This window comes from Pleurodeles waltl, chromosome 12 (assembly GCF_031143425.1).
Source record: "Pleurodeles waltl isolate 20211129_DDA chromosome 12, aPleWal1.hap1.20221129, whole genome shotgun sequence".
Lineage (NCBI taxonomy): Eukaryota > Metazoa > Chordata > Amphibia > Caudata > Salamandridae > Pleurodeles > Pleurodeles waltl.
In genome coordinates this window covers 18,823,873-18,850,760 of record NC_090451.1, presented here as the reverse complement: position 1 = coordinate 18,850,760, position 26,888 = coordinate 18,823,873, and the positions used below count along the sequence as shown (strand labels likewise).

At 46.8% G+C, this 26,888-nt stretch overlaps 1 protein-coding gene across 1 annotated transcript in view; it reads left to right on the top strand.

The window, feature by feature from the left end:
- The window catches only part of STK11 (serine/threonine kinase 11), a 129,451-nt gene that overhangs the window by 19,452 nt on the left and 83,111 nt on the right, over positions 1 to 26,888 (top strand). The window contains exons 2-6 of the mRNA XM_069215850.1: positions 3,666 to 3,749; positions 5,481 to 5,570; positions 8,230 to 8,362; positions 10,883 to 11,019; positions 11,582 to 11,709. Of these exons, the coding sequence (XP_069071951.1) occupies positions 3,666 to 3,749; positions 5,481 to 5,570; positions 8,230 to 8,362; positions 10,883 to 11,019; positions 11,582 to 11,709 (572 nt within the window). The remainder of the gene's footprint in view (positions 1 to 3,665; positions 3,750 to 5,480; positions 5,571 to 8,229; positions 8,363 to 10,882; positions 11,020 to 11,581; positions 11,710 to 26,888) is intronic.

Here is a 26,888-nt window from a genome sequence, read left to right as displayed (position 1 = left end):
GAAAGGGTTGGTGGGTTAATGAGGATGGGTGAAAGGGTAAATGGCTGAAAGGCTGGTTGATTGGGAAAGACTGAACGATGGATGAAAATAAATGGATGACAGGATATAAAGGTGAAGTGGTGGAAATCTGCAGGTGGATAAAAGGGCCTAAGGATGAATGGATAGATGCTTGAAGAGAAGAGGGAGCTCTTCTATTGGAGGGAGGGTTCACTTGCTTTAGTTGCCTGGTGCCATCGGAGCACTTGTCCAAAGTGGGGCTACTTCCTTGGGTTGCTGGGTATGGAATGCATCAGCAGACACCCAGCCTGGCAGTTGTGCTTGTTTAAACAGTACTTAGGACAACAAAAAACTCTCCCAGTGTTTCATATAGCTCCTCCCACAGGTTGTCAGTCTTGTAGACTTCAGGGAACCCTCCCTCATTGAGCATAGAGTTATGAAATCGCGCACTTCTCCTTTTGTCTGGTGCACTGCATCGCACTACTGCTCACGGTAGTGTTCTGCAGCCTCAGACTGTCTGCGTGTGGACGGGGATGGTGCACAGTATCCGTTCACTATCTTCCCTCCTAAACTGTTAACAGTGAGGTGCTTGTTAATGAAGACTTATGGTTGGAGCTTGTTCTGGATAAACAGTCCAAGGATACCTCCAGTGTGATTGGGCACTTTACAAATCCCATCAGTTTAACAGTCAAGGTTTCAGCTTCTGCTAGGCTGCTTTTCATATTCACAGCGTACCTGAGGAGGAGTGTGGCGGACGGTGCAGCAGGGCCTATCTACCTCTCATACTACTGACATGTTCTGCTCTTGAGCGGGTTGGATGCTGCTTGCATTACTTTGAGATTCGGCTGCTGTACGTTCTTGAGGAACACATCTACTTGGCGGTGCTTCCCGTGAGGTGAAAGAGTTCTAGCAGTGCAAGATTCCCTTACGCAATGAAGCCCCCCCCGTAGAAGTCTAATTACCTATTTACATACACGCTCCATGCTCGTCACGGCACCGTCCATGCTGGAAGCTTTCCTCACATTCTAACCAGTAGCATACTGCTGGTTGCAGTGCAAGTTTCGTGTGTGTGTGTGTGTGTGTGTGTGTGTATGTATGTATATATATATATATATATATATATATACACACACTGTAACATGGGCAGTTTTCGCTGCCGTTCTCAGAGCAGGTTGAGCATGGAAAGCAGCTGTGCATGCAAGCTTCTCTTGTAGTTTAACATCTTAGAGATGTGCTGTTGCTTGACTTGAGATGACTGGGATAGGGAGGGGGTTAAAGTAGAGGAGCATGAGGGATGTTTAGGTCTGCGTTGGTGAAGGAAGTTTGTGTTACCATTGCACACATCAGTGGTCCGGCCTCACCTGAGGTTTGGTGTTCAGTTCAGGAAGCTCCTTCAAGAGTATTGCATCCATTTTTGGACCCTCATTGGAACATCTGTATTCCATTCTAAAGACCACCTTTGGTATAAGGTTCTTGGGCTGGGGACGGGCTGTGGCTTATTGTGTGTGGCCCCTTGAGGTGTGTTTCCCCTTTTGGAAGCCGCGTATGGTCTATCTGCAGTTCTGGATTCGTGTTCTTTTCTGAAGTCTAACTGTGGCATGGTGTGTCCCGCTCTGGATAGCACATCTGGCACATTATGTGCAGTTCTAATGATCATGGGTAGGCTCTTTGTTTCTGCGCCGGGGCTCCCTGAAGTCTTCCAGATTTGCAGAGAGGAATTACATTTAATAACACCCAGTATTCAGTCAGTTTCTTAAAACATGGATATGCAAAGTTATTGTAATGAAAGTACACCAGTGACATCTGAAGAACGATGTGGTGTTTACTTAAATTCCATGAAAACAAACACCATTCAGTGTGGAAGCCGTTCACATGTCCATTGTAAAGCGAAGTATGTTCTATGAGCGTCTAATAAATGAATTCCCACTAAATCTGGTTTGCTGTTCTCGGGGACCAGTTGTTGCGACATATTCTGCTAAAGTCACTGTAGAGTACGGCACGGTCTGGTTTCCATTCATCTACAAGGCCATTGAGAACTTGACATCTGATGACAGCTCATCTGCTATGCCTTAAGCGGTCCACGCCACTTCAAGTACTCAATTGGAACTTGAGTGGTGTGAAGTTGTTTGTGGATTACAGTGGAGGCTGGTGTGTTGTGGCGGAAGACCATCCCAATCTAGCTTGACGGTTAGATGCTAAACGTCAGAGGGTTACAGAAATGGAACTAGTTTTCTGTAGTGTGGGTTGACAACATGGGTTTCAGAAAGGAATACTTTGTGTTGCAGAGACCCTCAAGGATGTCCGTTCCAAGCTAGAGCAGAGTATCTTGCCGTGGATCAATGCATCTGCTCTGCTTCCACTGAAGCACAGCTTCCAAAGCTACGTTTATGTTCTAGTTGCAGCCCTAATGTTGTTTGTCATAGTTAGAGACTGAGGGAATATTTCAGTCAGCCACTTCTGTGTGAGGGATCCTTGGTCGGTAAGGTATCCTAATTTTGGCGGTAAAGGAATTGTGTGTGCTTGGAGCTGGCATAGCCCTCTAGCTGTTGGAACTTTGTAGTTTTTGTAACAAGTGGTTGGTTACTCTCTATTTATTTTCTTATTGCAAGCATGAGCACAGAAAGAAAAACTGAAAACCTAGTTTAAACACCCTGCAACGGCAAAAAAAAATGAAGAATGGAAAGTAAAAAACAAAAATAGTGACATTTTGGCCAAGTAAGCATTTAGAGTTTTAAGTAACTGAAAGTGCCACTGACTAAAGGTGATATTTGTATGTTTGCCAAAATAAAAAAGTAAATATGATGTACCCAAACAAATCTGCAGATGTGCACCTCTGTGCCTTTACTGTGTATCCTTATCTATACATATGTATGTAAAAGGTGCCAATGTTGTTGATTTGTATTTTATTACATGCGGCTGGATAAATCTAAGACTGGTGGAGCCGCTTAAAAACAAAGGAATGCTCCCCTGAGAACAAAGAAACGAATAGCCCTTGTGCTACAGATATATTCGTGCTACATTGACATCACATTCGTCGTTGCTTGGACTTCGGCAGGGTGAAATCAGAATGTCATTAATATCTGTTCGTGATGTGGCCCATGCCAGAGAGGCTAGGATCTGCAGCTGTAAAGAGCTGTTCTGAGCGAGCCCTACCCTTTCACACAACCTACCAGCAATCTGTAGTGAACTGTGACTTTGTGATTAATATGAGGGGTAAGATCTAGATCGGGGCAGTCTGTCATCACATGGAAGTAGATGTTCAGTTTTGTAGCGGAATGTGTCTGGAAAGGGTGTGGCTTCCGCCTGTTCAAGCCTGCGAGGTGGACTATGAGTTTGTACTAGAAAACATAAGTAAAGTTCAGTGAATCTAGTGAACAAGCTTTCAAAATTTTAACTATTCCCTAAGCATGATTTTGCCTGTTTAGAATAAAAATACAAGCTCTCGTATGACAACCCAGAAGTATGGAATTTAATTGTTTAAACCAAGTGTTGCTTGCCTGTTTCTGGCTATTTGAGAATTGAGGTAGCTCATCTGTAATCTAAGATGAAGCTTTTTGAGGCTGTGAAAGGCATGTATCCTTACCGGCATCTTCTCGTCGTGCCTCTCTGATCCAGCACCTACTCCCTGTTACTAACGAGGTACTCTCTCTCTCTCTCTCCCCCCACAGGGAAATTCAGCTCTTGCGTCGGTTGCGGCACCGGAACGTCATTCAGCTCGTAGACGTGTTATTTAATGAAGAGAAGCAGAAGATATATCCTTTGCTGCGTAGTTGGGACGAGGGGCTTGTGATTGTACTAAAGTAATCTCCTCTCTTCTCCCCTTAGTGAATGCTGTCTGTGGCTCAAGGCGCTTTATGGTGGTCACGTCAGCTCATGACAAGCATAGCCAAAGCTCCAGTCTCTCCTCCTTGGCCGTTCTTACACGAACCCCTGTTATCCTGCTAGTCTAGAACCATGTCCCTCACATTAAACCGTATCAGTCCTGCACTTTTTCTAGGTAATCTAAAATGTCTTCCCTCTTCCTGGATGATGGGTTGCAATATGTCACCTGCAAGAATTGATGATGAAAGATCTCAACAATTGAATGCATGAGACAGGAGTAAAGCAGCTTTTACAACTTGCTGAATTAAGAGAACCTGGGCATGTTGTTGTGAAGTCAGCTGGAGAGTAGAAGGCTGCAGCTTCCTGTGAAGACACTTGGGCTGTGCTGGAAGTGCTTAAGCACCACAAGGCCTAGCTTCTGTGCACCCTTACCTTCTGACACCTTCTACTGAGCTTCAGACACCTTTCCACACACTCCTTACTCTTTCTTTCTAGGTACTTTAAGAGCGCAGGTATTAAAATGCGTGGTACGTTCTGGAGCTATGTCTTTTTGAAAGCTGAGTGGACTTGTATAAATTTTGTGACGTTTGACCTCGCCACATTGAACAAAACGTAAATGACCAATACAAAGCTGATGGCTTGAACCAGTGGATGCAAAAACACAAGCTTCGGAGCAGGCAGATGGTGGGTGTCTTGGTTGTACTACTATACTTAAGCTACTGCAGCCCTTGGTGACCCTTTTGTTGGGTGTAATTTGTGGGGTTTGGTGGGCAGGACACCTCCACGTGCATGCTTAAAGGTGAGAGGCAATCTTTGGAAAACCCAGTGCTGCAGAATCCATGCACAGGTCTCAGATGGCTGCTCTGTCTAAAAGACCATGCTTCATTCATTTTTCACAGTGCTGTAACGGTCACTCGAGTTCCTGCTCTGTTCTGGTCTCCAGGTGTAAGAAGCATGCCGGCAAGGTCAAGATAGAGACCGGTTGGAGATGACCATCAACTCTGACAACTCCCACGTACAGCAGTTCGCAAATCGTCAAATTGTTTTTTTGGGGGGCGGGGGGGGGGGGGGGGGGGAGAGAGAATACCTGTAGATGCAATGTTATTTGGAATTGGTTGTTTCTAAATTCAGCAGAGTTTTGCTTAAAATTTGACCCTTTTGGTTAGCCCTGATGGGCAGTGTTCACCTTCTCGCTCAGACGTGCCTGACTCTGTACTTTATTTACTTTCTAACATCGGTGGGTGATTTACCCCAACACCAAGCCACTCGGAATATTGTGTGTAATCTCCCACACTGACTGACTTGGAATATAGTGCCTCATCAGTGATAATATTTCAGACCACCCGAGCCAGTATTGTATCTTTTGGCCACCATTGGTGGGGAACGTACACACATTGAGTCGAAATGGGACATTTTTCTGTGAATTCATGGCCTAGTTCTTATGCGGCGGGGACCTTTGCCCTCTGCTTAAGGCTGAGCAAAATTCCTCTTGCATTTTCATAATCTTTTTGAGTTCATATTCCTTTCATATCCTCCACCCACCCTCCCAGCACCCATTTCTCCCACAGACTCAACCCATTCACCTGCATGGTCTGTAGGAAAGTCTTTGGGGCATGCATTAATTGCTTTGTGGTGACAGGTGCTTCCTTAACTATTCCCACGTATATGGTGATGGAGTACTGTGTGTGTGGCATGCAGGAAATGCTTGACAGCGTGCCAGCGAAACAGTTTCCAGTCTTTCAGGCACACAGGTGAGTCTTGCACGAGGTGGTCTGGGGGAGAGGAAGAGTGTTGTGCCAGGGTGAGAGCAGCATTGTACTGGGGGATTAGAGCAGAGTTCTGAATAAGTTTCCAGCAGTCTGCTCTTCTAGTGCAGGAATTTCACATCGCATTGCAGATGTTTTGTTGATTAATTTGTGGAATGTTTTACACTTCCAAGAGTAGAGCTGTGATAAAGAAGGCCCAGAAGGGAGGAGAAAGAGGGTCTACCTGGAGAGAATAGGGGAGAAGCCTTGGGTATAGTGTCGGTTTGTAAAAGTATCTTGGAGAATGGCACTTTGCAGATGGCTGTTCTCAGACATCTTATGGCCAGTGTGTCGGGGACAGGGATTGAGGGAAACGGTAAGAAGTATCATTGGGGATTTAAGGGGTGTTCAATTTGAGTGCCTTGTGCCCTCCATTTTGTCCACTGCACCTGAGCTTTGGAGAGGAGTCGCAAGCCCGTTTCAAAATGCACCACATGTTTTCTACTGTTGCACCCTAGATAAGTTTTGCCTTGCTGTGCTGGAGGGGTGCACCCACGTGCAACTTCACCTCTAGCAGAAGGTCATTTCGGTATAGGCTCTTCCTTCTGATTTTGGGATCAGCAATTTCATCTTCCTAGTGCAAAAGTGGACAACATATTTTGAGTACATGTTGTGAGGGATTATGCCTGAGCCCAAGCTCAGGGGGACTGCTGAGTATTCACTAGACACCTAATGTGTGATTCAGGCCTGTCCATTTTGATATTCAGGCACCTAAAGTTTGTGGACGTTAGAAAAGCTTGTTTCAGTACCAACTGTAGTTTGTAACTGGCTCCCAGCAGACCTAGCTGGGCCTGTTTGGTTCCTTTGGGGTGCTGCAAATTTTAGTGTTCATAAACACTCTGTGACATTAGACTTGGCTTCTAATTGTGTGGCTGGAAATGCAGAAAAAAAAATTGCAAAAAAAACCCTCTAGAAGCTGCTCACACACAGCCCTCCTTGTAAAGCAACCACTCATCAAGGGGATAGCTGCCAAACTGTTATATGCCCAAATACCTTTGCTGTGAGACAGATTTGTGTAACTTGCAGTACAAGTGAATAGTTTGCTCTAGAGCTTCTAGTAAACACTGGCACTTCTCTGTGTCCCAGGGGCACATTTGACAGAATGCTGAACATATGCAGTTTCTGTACAGTGCTCGTTGGCTGTAGAACTCCCGGGTTATCACAAGGTCTGTTTGCTGCTGTATCTCTAGCATAGAAGGTTCTTCAATGATCCTTTATTTCACTGTTCTTTCTCTATTGATTGTATAAATGAACACCACTAATTTGACTAAATTCTAGTTCTTGCTGTACATCGTCCTGTAGTGCATATTACTATAATGTGCCATGCTGTCCTTTTTGGTTTTAAATCAAAACTACCTCTTAGAATACGTCTGCAATCCTGAACCTCACTTCATTGAGAGTCTGGACATAACACCAGTGGTTACTTCTTGCAGGGAGGCCCAGTAACCACGGATTGCCTCTGGAGCTAGAGAGAAGGTGATGTGAGGCTGCCTTTGGCTTGTAGGGAGTCATGCCAGTGTGAGTAACCAGCCTGGCAGGCCAGTATCCCCTGGAGATGAGCAGCCGACTTATCCTCTCCACAGTGTCAGACCTCCCATGCCGCCCCTCTCAAATCGATCCGCTTACCTGAAGAGTGGTTGTGGTGGTCTCATTTCTTTCAGCTTCTCTTTGTTTTTCTATACTTTTGTGAGGAATGAGGCATCTGCTTTCGTTAAGTAGCCCTGCACAGGGTGCTGGCGGGCTAGTCTCACTGCTTCGTGTGTCCCAGAATTAGCATCACAAGTGCTCGTCCTGAGGTATCGAACGTGCTGCTCTGGTGAGCTGGGCTGACTGAAGAACTAAGTGCCACTGATGGGTTGCTTTGGAGCTCTGCAAAATAAGGACAGTCCGGGAAGGGTCCAAGATGGAGCTGATGCAAGTGAGAGGGATAGGTGGGACTGACAGACATGTCGAGCTATTCAATCTTACTCTGCTGCGTCTTTTTACCTCAATCACTGGGACCCCCACATAGCTCTGCCAATCGACTGGTAATCCGGTAGTGGGATCCCACGTACACCTTGTCTTGCAGTGTCTGGTAATCTGGCACTGTAATCCCACATCATGCTCTGCTAGTGGCCTAGCATCCTGAACGTCAGCTCTCCCTGCTGTCATCTCTGGGACCAACGCAAAGCACTAGAGTTGTCCTCCTTTCTGATTTATAGAAACACAGCTATTGTAATACACAGCCCTACACACACATCAAAAAACATGCATGCACAGTCACCCAGTACTTTGCTTTTAAATACCATGCCCATGTATTCTCTCCCTTGTCTACACGCAGTGTTCTTCCCGGGATCTCCAATCCCATGCCTCCCCCATGTGCAATGAGTGCCCATGTAGCCCCCTCTCCTCCTCACACATAGCAGTGTTTCCTTTCTCCCACAAGCTTTGTAGGCTGCTCTGTGCCTGAATGCCCAGTTTTTACTTGTGTTCCGTGCCTTATTTTACCACTGTGACCATGTCCCACACCAAGCCCTAACTCTCCATGCAGTCAGTGCCCGGGCGTCCCCGATGTCAGACCTGTGCTCCCCTCATGTGATTAGCTGTCTGTCTTCTTTTTTTGCAGGTACTTCTGTCAGCTCATCGACGGGTTGGAGTATTTGCACTGTCAGGGGATTGTGCACAAGGACATTAAACCAGGGAACTTGCTGCTCACAACTGATGGGACGTTGAAAATTTCTGACCTCGGGGTGGCAGAGGTATGAAAATTATTTTGTGGCAGGGGCTACAGAGATGTGCACTGTTGACCACGGGTAAGGGCCTCGAAAAATCATGAAAATGTTCCTAGACCTGCAGGTCAAGTAACTTGAATAATCTACTTCACCTAACTGCAAACTATTCGACCTGTAAATGGGTCTCAAGCTGTGTGATCCTCGGCAATTCTTTTTATTTTATGGTGTCACCTTTTTCTTCATTCTCGCACCTTCAGGTATGTGAGCTTGGCATTTCTGCTGTACAAAAAGTCTATTTTGTTTGATTAAATAGATTAAACCAGTGATACTCTGGTGTCCTGCACCACTTAACTTGAGGAACACCTCATATTTGAAGATCTCTTGCAGCAAAAGTGTGAAACATTATAAGCTCTCTTCAGAATTTAAACAGTGTCATTGGTATGCAGAATCATTTTAGGCTAGTACATCGGGTTATCAGTGTATTGAGATTTTTATTTTTATTTTTTTAAAGTGATACCTTTCAAACCTAAATCCAGAAACATTCACCCATCCCCCGGAAAACAATGGCTGTGGTGTAATGAGGGAAGTCGGTTGTTAATGCACTCTGTGGGTGCCCGGGGATCCCACTCTACATGCACAACGTGATAGTTTATTAAACCAAACCCAGGCAAAGCTTTTGTCAGTGCTCGTCCTGAAGTCCTGCATCGGAAGCCCTCTTATATGCAATGGTGAAGAAAAAGGAGGGGTGGGGAGTGAAATAAAACAACTGCCTATCATCACACAATTTGCTAAAGTGGAAAGTATATAACTAACCCCAGCCTTTTGGGTTTTGACGTTGTGCAATTTAGCCATCAGTGTGGCCCTCTGTGACATCACTGACCAAACTTTGTGGCCGCTGGGAAAATGCTGGTTCCCATGGACTAGATCCATCCTTGAAGCTGCGGTCATGGCCTCTTTGAACCCCCCCCCCCCCCCCAACCCAAAGCACTCTCGGCAGTGCAGCAGGTTATATTCCATGGACTAGACCCATCCCTGAAGCTGCAATCATGGCCTCTTTGAATCTCTGTTGGTAATTCAAGCATCACCACAAGTTCAAGCTCCTTGCTGATACTCTGAAATTCTATCCGAGGGCCTTCACAAATTGAATAGTAGTGCTGATGACAGATCCTCGCATGACTCCACTGCAGCAGCGCTTGAGTAAGTCTATCATGGCGCACTGTCAGAAGCAACTGTGCTGTTGCGCCAGCCTGTCTTGGGTTTGTTCCAAGAGAGGTATGCATTGGAGGGTGCTGCTCAGACAGCAGGGGTCTGCTCGCTTGCACCAACCGACCGTATGCTAATGATTCCTCCTAACTTAAAAAACATTGCAGGCAGATGTGCTCTGCTTGTTCGTTATTTTCTATAGATTAGGAATGTTCTGTACCGCCGATTAGAAAATTAGTGCCCCTGTCACCTCCTGATACAGAAGTGCCTCTTGCAGTCTTCACCATGGCTTCTGTAGAGCACCTGCAGAAACCACGTGTCCCCTCGCACCAGCGGATCTCAGGCTTGTTCCACACGCGGCAGTCTGTCACCTCTGATACATAAGTGCCTCTTGCAGTCTTCACCATAGCTTCTGTAGAGCACCTCCAGAAACCACGTGTCCCCTCGCACCAGCGGATCTCAGGCTTGTTCCACACGCGGCAGAGTCTGTCACCTCTGATACATAAGTGCCATTTGCAGTCTTCACCATGGCTTCTGTAGAGCACCTGCAGAAACCACGTGTCCCCTCGGACCGGCAGATCTTGGGCTTGTTCCACATGCGGCAGAGTCTGTCACCTCTGATACATAAGTAACTCTTGCAGTCTTCACCATGGCTTCTGTAGAGCACCTGCAGAAACCACGTGTCCCCTCGCACTGGCAGATATCTGGCTTGTTCCATGAGAGGCATCCGTGTAAGGGTAGTGGGCATGCAGCAGAGTATGTTTGCTGATTACTGTTTCCTGTTTCTTCCCTGCAGTCAGATCTTGCTGCGTGACACTTAGTTTCTTAAGACCTAGAAGATACCATAGTAAAGATAGGAAAGTTACTGACCTGTAGCATTAGGCTTCAGAAGGCTAGAAATGCCAGATTCGTGACAGCCTATCGGAGCCTTCACTAAGGTTTTTGAAAAGGGTTGTCTGAGTCACTTGTGCTATAAGGAAATGTACTGAAACCACTCCTCTTGGAATCACTTTTGATTTTGGACTTTTCCTAGAGGCACAGTGTCCTTCACCCCCCCCCCCCCCCCTTTTTTTGTTTTGTTTTTTTTGTTCTTGCAAGACTTTTGTTTTTAATAGAATGTGTTGGGAAATGTGAAAAAATATTTTAATGTGTTCTGCTATCTCCAAAGAAATAGGCCTGAGGTTCGGAAAATTGTTTTTAGTATTTGGGATTCGTGGAGCGCACAGTCATGTTAACGGGCATCGCTTTCAGTACTCTGGGATAACCTTCCTAACTGTTCTTCACAAGGTTCCATATGCTGGAGTCTTTGATAACGAGAAGTTAATCTTGCCCTCCTTATTACAGGCGCTGCATCCATTCGCAGAGGACGACACGTGTAGGACAAGTCAAGGCTCGCCAGCATTCCAGCCCCCAGAAATTGCCAACGGCCTTGATACCTTCTCAGGCTTCAAAGTGGACATCTGGTCGGCAGGAGTCACCCTGTAAGTAACCACCACATTCTGACACCTTCACCTTCATGCTGCCACTGTAGCGCACGGCCCCTTGTCACCATCATCTCCACCAGAAGGTGTTTTTTGATGTTTTGGTTAAAATAGTATGCATGCAGAATGTTTTCTGGGATCCCAGCGATATTCGAAATACTGAAGAAAATCCCATGGTGACTCTGGTTCCGAATCCCTGTTCCCAAAGCGCTGAGATTTGCATGTGAAGTGCCAGACACAATCATCAGTCTTGCCTATATTTGCTTTTGCTGTGAAGTAAAAATGTGTGTTTTGGTCTGTTGCTGAGCTGAGGAGGTGTCTGTGCTCGGAGGGACGCTGGGCTGAGTTGGTCTTGATGGCTCCACTCTCCTGGTTTCTCTGCTGGGCAGGAGTGGTCTTAGCTCGGTGGTTCGTCTGCGCGCTCTCTTTAAAGAATGGTTTGGCCTTGTGGTGCACTTACCCGGTCTCTCTGCTGGGCTTGGGTGGCCCTCTTTGGGTGTAGAACTGAAGTCTTGCAGTTGTCTCCTTGCAAACCACTTCCTCTGTGTCTCTTCCTTTGAAGGTACAACATCACGACTGGCTTGTACCCATTTGAGGGCGATAACATCTATAAGTTATTTGAGAACATTGGAAAGGGAGACTACACCGTTCCAGAGGACTGTGGCCCGCTGCTCTCTGACCTGTTAAGAGGTGAGTGCTTGTTCAGTCAAGACTCCAGATTGCGCTGCTGTGGTGGGGGGAGGTTACTGAGTCGCAGACTTCTGCGGCCTGTCCCTAGCACTGGACTGGAGTCACAAGCTCTAGGAACAGTTTGGCTCAGCTGGATTTGGATTCGAATGAGGCCATGGAAACCCACCTTGATTTTCTGTGAGATCTTCCTAGTTGGTTATGAGCGTTAGCCCAATCCGTTAAACAGTGTTGACACATTTCACTTTTTAGAGGTGCTGGGAGAGATCGTCTACAGCAGGTGGTGAAGCCACTTTTGAAGGGCGGGTTCTATGTGGTTGTTTGACAGAATAGTCCGGTCTGCAACTCTTGTTCCAGGTGGTCATGTAGCATCCGCTTGTAGTGTGGGAGTAAACAGTGACTGACAGCAGTTGTGGCATAATGGGGTGGTCTCTGTGGGGAAGTAAATTATTGCTCTCTTCTCTGGACTGAGGTATTCGGCCGAAGATCTTGCATCAGGAGACTGTATTCTGCTCCAGTTTAGACCTGGAAACCCTGTGCCAAATGGCCCCATCCCTGCAAAGGCTTTCACAATCTTTTCCTAATGACGACCCCAGGATGGAACTCGATGGAAATGCTTAGACGGCAGAAATAACATAGCACACGCTTTGGCACCGCTTTGTTTCCCTAGTATTGCTTTCTTTTCGGATTCCAAATGTTGAGTGTGTAATACTATGGATTTTAGACTTGCTCCCTTTCATACTTCAGGAATGCAAGAGAATATATTCATGCATTTTCTTTTGCCATGTGTCCGAAGTCCTACCCCACCCACAATCTTACAACTGCATTCTACCTAAAGTATGAGGCTGTTTGAGATCTGCAACTCAGCCTTATGGAGTTCTGCTCATCCCTTCAGTGAGCGGTAATCTTCTTCTGTTTGATAAAGGTCTTCTGCTGACGTTGCCTGCGTGGTCCTCTCCTTCTAGGGGTTCTCCACATTTGTAATGATTCCACTGCACTTTCATTACAAGAAAGCCGGGCATAAGAGTACTAATTCTTACCAGTGGCCATTGAAAAGCTATGCCTGGCTTCTGTGGGCAGTTTTGTAACATGCAATCTGAGGGCTGGTTCTTTCCTTCTCCATGAACCTCACACCTTCATGTTAAAGCTTTAAAAGCTGTTTCCAGTCCCTGACACAAGGTGGCAGTATTGCTTTGGTCAGTTAGGCTGTTCACTGTGATTGAACTTTTCTTGTATTGAACAGCACAGGGAAGATGTGCTGCTTTATCTTGGGTCTAACAGGGTAGTTTTGTGTCTCAGAGATGACAAAAGGACTTGTTTAGCAGCAATGAATGCTCCTTGCAGCCCACAAAGCCATTTGGAAATGAGTAATTTCGAGGTTTCTGACGCTTCTGCTGATGGTGACGTTCCCCCACCCGCCTGACATTGCTCACCTCAATCTTCATACAGTGTTTGCAGCACAGTCTGATGCAGTTGCTCTGCCCTGCTCTCAAAAACTGGGTTATTAATGTGGAAGGGCGACTAACGAGCTTCATAAACAGTCTGCTTGAGTGAAAACACAGTTCAAGGAGAATCTCTTCTCCACCCCATCACCTGTGGCCAAAGCAGCAGGCAGTGCTCAGTGATGTGAGTCGATCACGCAGTACCAACAGTTTAAAGTGAAGAACATTCCCAAACTAATTCAGAAAAACATAATGAGCAGGAAGACAGCAAGGGCCTTATTTAGATTTTGGCAGAGGGGTTATTCCGTCACGACGACGATGATGGATATCTCATCCGCTGAAATCTAAACCCCTTTGTTTCTTATGGCACGGAGGCTTCTGCGGACACGACATCCATCACCGCTGTACAGAGTAACCCCCTCCGCCGGAATGTAAACCCCTTTGTTTCTAATGGCACGGAGGCTTCTGCAGACAGGACGTCCATCACCGCTGTGAGCGAGTAACCCCCTCCGCCGAAATCTAAATCCCTTTGTTTCTTATGGCACAGAGGCTTCTGCGGACCAGACATCCATCACCGTTGTACAGAGTAACCCCCTCCGCCGGAATCTAAACCCCTTTGTTTCTTATGGCATGGAGGCTTCGGCAGACCAGACATCCATCACCGCTGTGAGCGAGTAACCCCCTCCGCCGGAATCTAAACCCCTTTGTTTCTTAAGGCATGGAGGCTTCTGCGGACAGAACGTCCATCACCGCTGTGAGCGAGTAACCCCCTCCGCCGGAATCTAAACCCCTTTGTTTCTTATGGCACGGATGCTTCGGCAGACCAGACATCCATCACCGCTGTGAGCGAGTAACCCCCTCCGCCGAAATATAAACCCCTTTGTTTCTTATGGCACGGAGGCTTTCGCAGACAGGACGTCCATCACCGCTGTGAGCGAGTAACCCCCTCCGCCGGAATCTAAACCCCTTTGTTTCTTATGGCACGGAGGCTTCTGCAGACAGGACGTCCATCACCGCTGTGAGCGAGTAACCCCCTCCGCCGGAATCTAAACCCCTTTGTTTCTTATGGCACGGAGGCTTCTGCAGACAGGACGTCCATCACCGCTGTGAGCGAGTAACCCCCTCCGCCGGAATCTAAACCCCTTTGTTTCTTATGGCACGGAGGCTTCTGCAGACAGGACGTCCATCACCGCTGTGAGCGAGTAACCCCCTCCGCCGGAATCTAAACCCCTTTGTTTCTTATGGCACAGAGGCTTCTGCAGACAGGACATCCATCACTGTTGTACAGAGTAACCCCCTCCGCCGGAATCTAAACCCCTTTGTTTCTTATGGCATGGAGGCTTCGGCAGACCAGACATCCATCACCGCTGTGAGCGAGTAACCCCCTCCGCCGGAATCTAAACCCCTTTGTTTCTTATGCCACGGAGGCTTCTGCGGACAGAACATCCATCACCGTTGTACAGAGTAACCCCCTATGCCGGAATCTAAACCGCTTTGTTTCTTATGGCACGGAGGCTTCTGCGGACAGGACATCCATCACTGTTGTACAGAGTAACCCCCTCCGCCGGAATCTAAATCCGAATCCAAGATTAAAAGAATAAGAGGAACTTGAGGTATGATTTTTAAGTTTAAATGGAAAGTGTGTGAAAAGTAAAGTGCCATTTAAAAACACTTTGCTGTTGCCTGGAACCTGGACCTGACTTCAAGGCGACCTCGGTGGAGCAGAGAGCAGATGCACCAAGCAGGGTGTACGTGTCAGTGTTTACCTTTGTACCCTGAAATGAAAGAACGTCCCAACGCAGCAGGGCTTAAGGCTGATGCCAACTTGGGTCCTTCTGAGTCGGACGTGTTGTCGAGCTCCTGCCGAAGCTGTGGGTTTTACTGTCACAGGCTTTGAGTGAGACCGTGCTAGATGTTATGACCATTAGAGATGCTTCGGTGGCGGCACAGATTCGCTGCCTCGTCTTGGTCCTAGGCACTTCCTTTGGACGTACTCTTAGCTTGGCAGCTCACCACAAGGCTGGGGGCCTTTGCAGAGCAGTCCCACTTCAACCTGTTTTCAGTAGCGCAAAAACTTCCAAACAGAACAAACCTGGTTTTGCCTGACTATGGTGCAACCTTCCGGATCAAGCTCTGCACCTTGTCCTGGTCCTCAAGAGGTGGGGAAAACGACTAAGTCCCACCTTCTCCAGCTGCTGGGAAAGTTTTTGTTGTTGTTGTTGTTGTTGCTGGTCAGTATTGCAGCACCGACGTCTCCTGAGCTAGCTTCTAGCACCAGGTCCATCTCCAACCTGGTCACCTGCATGGTCCAGTCCTCTGTGGTCAGATAGACCCTCTTTGGATCAGGAGGAATCCTGCTTTTTATGTCCCTGAATCGGGCCAACAGGAGGGGCAACCACTTTACCCTTGGAGAGCAGTTCCTGTCCCCAGGTGCAGCAGGAGCTGGGAGTCTATAAGCGAGTCCTCCTTCCAGCAGCAGTGTCCTGCAGGAAGGCTGTCCTCTTCAGGCACAGTCTGCCCAGGTCCAGAAATGTTCTGAGGTGGTGGTTGAGTTTCCAGATTTATCTTCTGCAGTAGCCAGTGCCTGCAAAACTACTGCCACGCAATCCCAGCAATTTTCTCACAGTGCTCCTGCCTCCTTTTGGAGCACTCAGTCTTAGCCTTACTGTACAATCACCCAGGAGTCCTTGTTTGTGTGGCAGAACCCTTTAGTGAACATGCAGACCTATCTTCAGCGCCTTAACCATTCCCTTATTTAGATGAGCTCTCTTCCCACCTCTCATAGTGAAAGCAGCTCATCTCCTCACTGTGACTGGGGACAGGCTGTCTGGGAAGACACTAGTAATGGACGGGAGAACCCTCCCTGACATCTGAAGTAGTGCTAGTGCTGTCAGATATTCCTGGACAGTTATCACCGTCCAACAAAATAGTGTCAAGTGCTCTGAAGTTGAGGGCCTTTAGGACTGTTAAACTAATGGGTTTTGCACAGCTCATCAAAGTGCAGCGGTAACAAGCCTCTGTTGCACTTGTGGATTGTGACAATCTGTACTTCTGGGCATCGTACTGCATTCTCATTGTACTTGGAGGCTGGTCAGACATCCCTTTCTTGCCACAGGTCATGGGACCAAGACTTGGTTAGTTCCAGCACCAGAGCCGAAACGGTCTCTTTCTAGGGGATGTCATGTTTTCTGTTCCAGTCATGGTCAGCCCCCATTTCTATAGACTGAACCTGTCATAGTCCCAGACTGATGGAACAAGCCTATTTCCGGTCTTCACTGATGGTCAAGCCTAGGTCCTCCTATGGAATGTCTGTTGCAGTACCAGAGTCTATATCATTTTCTTCTATGGGCTGTGACTGTTTGTCCAAGACCGACCAGGCAGGTCCGTCTTGTGACTCCTCCCTAATGACTGAGCCCCGTTCCTTCCGTCGACTGCCCCTAGCACCAAAATCAAGACCAGGTCATTCTATGGACACTCACTTTTTGTGTCCCAGACTGACCAGGCATGCTCATCTCAGGACCTCTCCGCGCCCTCTTATGGACTGACTCTGTTTCAGACGAAGAATAGTGAGGTCTATTTCCTGAGTCCTCCTCCCTCCTATGGTGGTCAAGGCCAGCTCCTGTTATGGACTGCTCCTTTTAGTTTTCCCAAAAAACAGCTAGATAGGCCCATCTCCTGATTCCTCCTCTGGTTTTGGAGCCTAGCTTCTCTGTTGTGCTGTGCCCGTTGAGAGGTAGAGCACCACCGAGCCACCAAGAAGACAGCAGCAACACAAGCATAAAAGAGCAAGAGGCCAGGCTTTCCTGGTGTTCAGGCGCACCTTCCATCCACCAATCCCAAAACACAGAAGACAGAAGAAAAAAAAACAAATGTCGAGAGGTAACTGTCTAGCCAGTCCGGACACGCAGCTACTGCAGTCGTCTTGGGAGGCAGAGTGCATCATGTTGGTGAATTGTTGGGAGTAAAAACTCCTTCCTCTGCACACAGTGGCTTCGAGATGCTGTGTTTTAGAAGATTTAAAGGAAGCTTTTGTCTGAGCTTGCCTTCCCGGAGTCCTTGAACAAGTACTTGTCACTCCAAGCATTTACACTCTCTTTCGCGTAACCTTCTTGTTTTGGACAGACTGGAATATTCCTTTCCGGTAAGACTGAACCTTGAAATTAAAATTTAGTTTACCGAGGCAGTCTGTCCTTGCCTTCAAAAAGCCCCAGGCCTGTGCGCTGCAGAGAGCGAAACACACGTCTGTTGGTTACAGTTTGACAATTCTGTAGCAAGTCAGTGATTGAAGATCGAAAAAAGCTTAAGTAATAATAACAACTATAATTGAGGAACCACCCTACCTTTGTGTTATTCTGAATACATAAAGTAGGGATTTTGGATTTACATACTGTATTTGAGTAACCTATACGCCTGGGTAATATTATTTGACAGAGCTGAAGAGTTGGATGTACAGCCCATTGCAGAAACTCTTTGGGTCAGACTGTGGCTTGTGGTACATACCGCCACATTGAGAATGGCTGGTTGGCTGCAGCCAACCCGCCACTTCTCCACTCATACCGCCATGGCGGTATCAGCTGCCGGGCCCGAGATGTCAATCTCTCACACATTCTCACCCAGCCATCCCCCCCCTGCCCCCTCCCCCCATCGGAAGCCCAACTTACCTTGGTCGAGGAGGTCTTCCGGCAGGGATCGGGAAGGGGCGCTGCTACCACCAGCAGCGCCCACCAGCGTGGTGGTCAACTGGCACGGCAGTGCTGGTGGTAGCAGCGCCAGCTTACACTGTACGCCAGTATGATCACTGCCAGATTACCGCCCTTCTTGTGACAGAAGTCTAGCAGTGATCATATTCTGGCAGACAGCTGGTAGCCGTGGTGACAGTATTTGGGCGGCCGTCACTCCGGCGGTAGGTGGTTTTTACTGCCAATGACATAATTTGGGCGTTAGTGTCTTGTGAGTGGAGGTAAAGGTTCTTGCAAATTAAGACTGCTGGACCACTGGTTCATTGCATCGAAGGAGACAAGTGTTGCATTGGGCCAACGCCAGCAGTAATCACCTTTTGTTCATCAGCGCCAGAAATAGTCTTTCCTCTGACAGACATTGAGTCCCAATCAATTCCTCAACTGCACTTCACATTGATGCTCAGTAAATGCACCAGAAAGCAGTCGGGTGCTAGATTTTATTTCAGCTCACAGCAGCACATTCTGTGTAGCAGCCAAGTAGACAGTGACTCACGTTTCTCTGAAAAAGTATTTTGGTAATCAGTGTTCGATGGCATATGTTGCTGCAGATACACATGTTTGGCACAGTCCGCTGCCTGGTGTTGGGCTCGGAGTATTACAAGTTGTTTTTCTTCGAAGAAGTCTTTTTGGTCACGGGACCGAAGGACTCCTCCCTCCTCGGCTCCATTGCGCATGGGCGTCGACTCCATCTTAGATTGTTTTTTTCCGCTGTCGGGTTCGGACGTATTCCTTTTCGCTCCGTGTTTCGGTTCGGAAAGTTAGTCAGAATCTCGGAAGAAAGCGTCGGTATTGTTCCGTTCGGTATCGGGATAGTTAGGTACATCAACACCGATCATCGGAAGACTTTGGGGTAGTTTCGATCCCCCATCGGGGCCTGGTCGGCCCGACCGCGTGCGACATCGAAGCCGATGGAACAGACCCCGTTTCGTTTCTGCCCAAAATGTCACAGTAAGTATCCTTATACAGATCAGCACTTGGTCTGTAACTTGTGCTTGTCCCCCGAGCACAAGGAGGATACCTGTGAAGCCTGTTGAGCCTTCCGGTCCAGAAAAACACTCCGGGACCGAAGAGCCAGGCGTCAACAAATGGCGTCCACGTCGACAAAACAACGTTTCGACGAGGAAGAGGAAACATTCTCGGTTCCGGAATCAGAATCCGGAGACTCCGACGTCGAACAACAGCAACAAACTGTGAGTAAGATGTGGAAAAGTAAATCCATCGACAAACTGAAAGCCCAGGGGACGCCACTGCCAACAGGCCATGGCTCGACCCATAAAACAGGCGACCCGTCGAAGGCGCCGAAAAAGGGCACGCCCATAGCGAAGACACCCGACTCCGGTCGAGGGACCGCCATGGAGCAACCTCGGAGCCGAGAAAGCGGCTCCGAGAGACAAAAACAAGATACCGGCACCGAAAAACATCGGCACCGAGAATCCATGCCGAAAGGAACAAAAATTCTGTCTGTGCCGAAACCGAAAAAAGATTCTCTCTCGGCGCCGAAAAATACCACACCTTCATCCTACTCAGAGGAACAAGGAATAAGTGGCCAAATGCACAGATTTGGACAAGAGCTCCAAAGTGTAGAATCGGACTACACACAAAAGAGACTGTACATCCAGCACGACACAGGGAAGATATCAACCCTTCCCCCAATCATGAGGAAAAGAAGGATCGGACTTCCAAAGGATGACGCACAACCACAAGCCAAAGTGGTTAAAAAAGTTACGCCTCCGCCCTCTCCACCACAGGCATCGCCGGCACAAACACCGCCACAAATGCACTCACCAGCGCAAACTACCATAAGTCATGACGATCAGGATCAAGACGCTTGGGACCTGTATGACACCCCAGTGCCGGACAATGATCCCGAGTCATACCCCACAAAGCCGTCACCGCCAGAGGACAGTACCTCATACTCGCAACTGGTGGCTAGGGCAGCAGAATTCCACAATGTCCAACTGCATTCCGATCCTATAGAGGATGATTTTTTATTTAACACCCTCTCGGCTACACACAGCCAATATCAATGTCTCCCAATGCTACCAGGGATGTTACGGCACGCAAAACAAATTTTTGAAGAGCCCGTAAAATCAAGAGCCATCACCCCAAGGGTGGATAAGAAGTACAAACCACCACCCACAGACCCAGTGTTTATTACTTCGCAGTTACCACCTGACTCCGTGGTAGTAGGGGCAGCTCGCAAGAGAGCAAATTCACATCCATCTGGCGACGCCCCACCTCCGGACAAAGAAAGCCGAAAATTTGATGCGGCAGGGAAAAGAGTAGCATCACAGGCAGCCAACCAGTGGCGCATCGCAAATTCACAAGCGCTGCTGGCCAGATATGACCGCGCACACTGGGACGAGATGCAACTTCTCGTAGACCATCTTCCCCAGGAATACCAAAAAAGGGCGCAGCAAATAGTGGAAGAGGGACAAACGATCTCAAACAATCAAATCCGCTCTTCACTAGACGCAGCCGATACTGCAGCAAGAACAGTCAACACTGCTGTCACCATAAGGAGACACGCTTGGCTACGCACTTCAGGCTTCAAACCTGAAATCCAGCAGGCTGTCCTTAATATGCCCTTCAACGAGAAACAACTTTTTGGCTCTGAAGTGGATACAGCCATTGAAAAACTTAAAAAGGACACAGACACGGCCAAGGCCATGGGCGCACTCTACTCCCCGCAGAGCAGAGGCTCTTTCAGAAAAACTCCATTTAGAGGGGGGTTTCGTGGCCAACCCACAGACACCACCAGCCAACAAACAAGAACCACACCATATCAGGGTTCCTTCCAAAGGGGAGGTTTCAGGGGATATCGGGGGGGGGTCAATTCCCAAGGAGTAGGGGAAGATTCCAGACTCCAAAAACACCTCCACCTAAACAGTGACTTTCAAGTCACGCAACCCCTTCACTCAACACCAGTGGGGGGAAGACTAAGCCAATTCTACCAATCTTGGCAACAGATTACAACAGACAATTGGGTATTAGCAATAATCCAACATGGCTATTGCATAGAATTCCACAACTTCCCACCAAACATCCCCCCCAAAACACGCAAAATGTCACCACAACATTTAGAACTTTTAGGACTAGAAGTTCAAGCACTACTGCAAAAGGATGCAATAGAGTTAGTACCAGTACAACAAAAAAACACAGGAGTTTACTCCCTGTACTTTCTAATTCCAAAAAAAGACAAAACATTAAGACCAATATTAGATCTCAGGACACTAAATACCTACATCATATCGGACCATTTTCACATGGTCACACTACAAGACATCATTCCACTGCTCAAACAGCAAGATTACATGACCACATTAGACCTAAAGGATGCGTACTTTCATATACCAATACACCCTTCTCACAGAAAGTACCTACGGTTCGTATTCAAAGGAATACATTACCAATTCAAGGTGTTGCCATTCGGAATAACAACTGCACCAAGAGTGTTCACAAAATGTCTAGCAGTAGTAGCAGCACACATCAGGAGACAACAGATACATGTGTTCCCTTACCTAGACGATTGGCTAATCAAGACCAACACAGTAAAAAAATGCGCAAACGACACCACATTTGTCATACAAACCCTTCACAAACTGGGGTTTTCCATCAACTATACAAAATCACACCTAGAACCGTGTCAAACACAACAATATCTAGGAGCAACCATCAACACATCAAAAGGAATTGCCACTCCAAGTCCACAAAGAGTGCAGGCATTCCACAAGGTAATAAGTGCTATGTTTCCAAACCAAAAGATACAAGCAAAACATGTGCTAAAACTTCTAGGCATGATGTCATCATGCATAGCCATTGTCCCAAACGCAAGACTACACATGCGACCCTTACAACAGTGTCTAGCATCACAATGGTCACAGGCACAGGGTCAACTTCAAAATCTGGTGTTGGTAGACCGCCAAACATACCTCTCGCTTCTATGGTGGAACAGCAAAAATTTAAACAAAGGGCGGACATTTCAGGACCCAGTGCCTCAATACGTTATAACAACAGATGCTTCCATGACAGGGTGGGGAGCACACCTCAATCACCACAGCATTCAAGGACAATGGGATATACACGAAACAAAATTTCATATCAATTACCTAGAACTGTTAGCAGTATTTCTAGCGTTAAAAGCCTTCCAACCCATAATAACACACAAATACATTCTTGTCAAAACAGACAACATGACAACAATGTATTATTTAAACAAACAAGGAGGAACACACTCAACACAATTGTGCCTCCTAACACAAAAAATTTGGCAGTGGGCGATTCACAACAACATTCGCCTAATAGCACAATTTATTCCAGGAATACAAAACCAACTAGCAGACAACCTTTCGCGAGACCACCAACAAGTCCACGAATGGGAAATTCACCCCCAAGTTCTGAACAAGTACTTTCAAATTTGGGGAACACCCCAGATAGATTTGTTCGCAACAAAAGAAAACTCAAAATGCCAAAACTTCGCATCCAGGTACCCACACCGCGAATCACAAGGCAATGCTCTATGGATGAGTTGGTCAGGGATATTTGCGTACGCTTTTCCCCCTCTCCCTCTCCTTCCATATCTAGTAAACAAGTTGAGTCAAAACCAACTCAAACTCATACTGATAGCACCCACATGGGCAAGACAACCTTGGTATACAACTCTACTAGACCTTTCACTAGTACCGCATGTCAAACTACCCAACAGGCCAGATCTGTTAACACAACACAAACAACAGATCAGGCATCCAAACCCAGCATCATTGAATCTGGCAATTTGGCTCCTGAAATCCTAGAATTCGGACACTTAGACCTCACAAGAATGCATGGAGGTCATAAAACAAGCTAGAAAACCTTCCACTAGACACTGCTATGCATCTAAGTGGAAAAGATTTGTTTACTACTGCCATGCCAATCAAATACAACCATTACATGCCTCTACTAAAGACATAGTAGGATACTTACTACATTTGCAAAAAGCAAATCTCGCTTTTTCATCTATAAAAATACACCTCGCAGCAATATCTGCTTACCTACAAACTACTCATTCATCGTCTCTATTTAGAATACCAGTTATTAAAGCATTCATGGAAGGGCTAAAAAGAATTATACCACCAAGAACACCACCAGTTCCTTCATGGAATCTTAACATCGTCTTAACAAGACTCATGGGTCCACCTTTCGAACCCATGCATTCCTGTGAAATGCAATATCTAACCTGGAAGGTCGCATTTCTCATTGCAATCACATCCCTCAGAAGAGTAAGTGAAATACAGGCATTTACCATACAAGAACCATTTATTCAAATACACAACAATAAAATAGTTCTAAGAACAAATCCAAAATTTCTGCCAAAAGTAATCTCACCATTCCATTTAAATCAAACAGTAGAATTGCCAGTGTTCTTCCCACAACCAAATTCTGTGGCTGAAAGGGCACTACATACATTAGACATCAAAAGAGCACTAATGTATTACATTGACAGAACAAACTAATCAGGAAAACAAAACAACTGTTCATAGCTTTTCAAAAACCACACATAGGAAATCCAATCTCTAAACAAGGCATTGCTAGATGGATAGTCAGATGCATTCAAACATGCTATCTTAAAGCCAAAAGAGAATTGCCTATTACACCAAAGGCACACTCAACCAGAAAGAAAGGTGCTACAATGGCCTTTCTAGGAAACATTCCTATGAGCGAAATATGTAAGGCTGTAACCTGGTCTACGCCTCATACGTTTACTAAACACTACTGTGTAGACGTACTAAATGCACAACAAGCTACAGTGGGCCAAGCTGTACTAAGAACATTATTCCAAACTACTTCAACTCCTACAGGCTAAACCACCGCTTTTAGGGGAGGTAACTGCTTTATAGTCTATGCCAAACATGTGTATCTGCAGCAACATATGCCATCGAACTGAAAATGTCACTTACCCAGTGTACATCTGTTCGTGGCATTAGTCGCTGCAGATTCACATGTACCCTCCCACCTCCCCGGGAAGCCTGTAGCCGTTTAGAAGTAGATCATAAATCTTAAACATCTGAACATTTGTAAATAATTATTAGAAACTCTTAACGTACATACATATTCACTCCATTGCATGGGCACTATTTATACCAAACAACTCCATCCTCACCCTCTGCGGGGAAAACAATCTAAGATGGAGTCGACGCCCATGCGCAATGGAGCCGAGGAGGGAGGAGTCCTTCGGTCCCGTGACCAAAAAGACTTCTTCGAAGAAAAACAACTTGTAATACTCCGAGCCCAACACCAGGCAGCGGACTGTGCCAAACATGTGAATCTGCAGCGACTAATGCCACGAACAGATGTACACTGGGTAAGTGACATTTTCATTTCAACAGCCAGCTAATTTGTGAGATTTTCTTTTTTGAGATAATTATGAAATATCAATACAAATTCTTGGCTCTCCCTTCTAAGGTGGTCACAGTCTGCAGAACTTCATGTGCACATCCGTGACTTTGATAGAAAAGTGGGTTGTCTCTGAGTCGAGTTCACCCTGTACGCTCTTTACTATTACGGTTCACAGGTCCCCGAAACACAGCGCCTTCTCCCCGGCCTCTGAGCGTCATTGCTCTCAACCTCGGGGTGTAATCGCAGATAGTTGGTGACCATTCCTTGCATCTGGGAGATGAGACCTGTAGGAAGCTGGCCTGGTGAGGGTGGGTACATATAGTACTTACACCAGGTTCAGGTATCCAGTCTTAGTGAAGTGTAGGCCGTGTCTAGAAGCCAAGGCTCTCTAGCGATAGCTGTGGATGAGCAGCCAAGGCTTATCTAGGAGACATGCAAAGCTCATGCAATACCACTGTAGTCACACAGGACTTACACACATGAAAGAAAACACTCAGTGTTACAAAAATAAAGGTACTTTATTTTTGGAATAAATCACCACAAGATACTAGACTGGTGACCAACCCTTAGGAGGTAAGTAACTCACTAAATATATGCACTAGTAATTCGAAACCGGCATAGAAAAGGTTAGAAAATAGTGCAAATAGCAATAACCAATAGTGACCCAAACCATATACTAAAAAAATTTACCCCCACCTTGGTAAGTAAAATGTGCAGAGGGGAGCTGGGAGTACTAGAAAGCCACAGGGGTAAGTAATACAGCACCTCCCGGGGACCTGTGATGCACGAGTAAAACACTGGAATTTCCCCAAACCACCCCAAAGGAGGAAATGAAGAAAAAGACACCCAGACAAGACTGCAAGAAACCCAGCGGTGGATTCCTGAACAAAGAAGACCTGCAGAGAGAGGGTGTAGGAAGTTGGCTCTGTACGTACTATTTCAAAGTAAGGAATAGCATGCACAGAGTCCAATGGTTCCCCTTAGAGGTAAGATAGTGGCAAAAAGAGATAATTCTAATGCTCTGTTTTGTGGTAGTGTGGTCGAGCAGTAGGCTTATCAAAGGAGTAGTGTTAAGCATTTGTTGTACACACACAGGCAATAAATGAGGAACACACACTCAAAGACTTAACTTCAGACCAATAGTTTTTATATAGAAAAATATATTTTCTTAGTTTATTTTAAGAACCACAGGTTCAAGATTTACAAACAATACTTTAAATGAAAGGTACTTCACTCCGGTATCTTAGGACTTTGAATCATTACAATAGCATGTACAATTTTGACAAAAATGGCAATAAGCTATTTTAAAATTGGACACAGTGCAAAATTCAACAGTTCCTGGGGGAAGTAAGTATTTGTTAGTTTTTCAGGTAAGTAAAGCACTTACAGGGTTCAAAGTTGGGTGCAAGGTAGCCCACTGTTGGGGGGTTCAGGGCAACCCCAAAGTTACCACACCAGCAGCTCAGGGACGGTCAGGTGCAGAGGTCAAAGAGGTGCCCAAACTGCATAGGCTTCAATGGAGAAGGGGTTGTAGGAAGTTGGCTCTGTATGTACTATTTCAAAGTAAGAAATAGCATGCACAGAGTCCAAGGGTTCCCCTTAGAGGTAAGATAGTGGCAAAAAGAGATAATTCTAATGCTCTATTTTGTGGTAGTGTAGTCAAGCAGTAGGCTTCTCAGAGGGTAGTGTTAAGCATTTGTTGTACAAACACAGGCAATAAATGAGGACACACACTCAAAGACCATTCCAGGCCAATAGGTTTTTATATAGAAAAAGCAGGCACAAAGTACCCCCTCAGCAGCACAGGGGCGGCCGGGTGCAGATTGCAAACAGGCATCGGGTTTTCAATAGGAATCAATGGGGAGACCCGGGGGAGTCTCTTCAACGATGCAGGGGGGCCTCGGGGTCACTCCTGCACTGGAGTTCGGTTCCTTCAGTTTCTGGGGGCTGCGGGTGCAGTGTGGTTTCCAGGCGTCGGGTTCCTTGAAGCAGGCAGTTGCGGTCAGGGTTAGCCTCTGGATTTCCTCTGCAGGCGTCGCTGTCGGAGATCAGGGGGGGGTCAACTCTGGTTACTCACGGGCTCTGTCGCTGGGGAGTCCTCCCTGTAGTGTTAAGTTTTCCGCAGGTTGAGCCGAGGGCGTTGGGTGCAGAGTGGAAAGTCTTATGCTTCTGGCAGGAAACGTGTGGTCTTTAAAAGTTGCTTCTTTGTTGCAAAGTTGCAGTTTTTTTGAACAGGGCCGCTGTTCTCAGGAGCTTCTTGGTCCTTTTAGATGCAGGGCAGTCCTCTGAGGCTTCAGAGGTTGCTGGTCCCTGCTGGATGCATCGCTGTTGCAGTTTTTCTTGAAGTGGGGAGACAGGCCGGTAGGGCTGGGGCCAAAGCAGTTGTCGTCTGTCTTCTCTGCAGGGCTTCAGGTCAGCAGTCCTCCTTCGTCTTCAGGTTGCAGGAATCTATCTTCCTCTGTTCTGGGGGCCCCTAAATACTCAATTTAGGGGTGTGTTTAGGTCTGGGAGGTTAGTAGCCAATGGCTACTAGCCCTGAGGGTGGCTACACCCTCTTTGTGCCTCCTCCCTGAGGGGAGGGGGCCCATCTCTAATCCTATTGGGGGAATCCTCCATCTGCAAGATG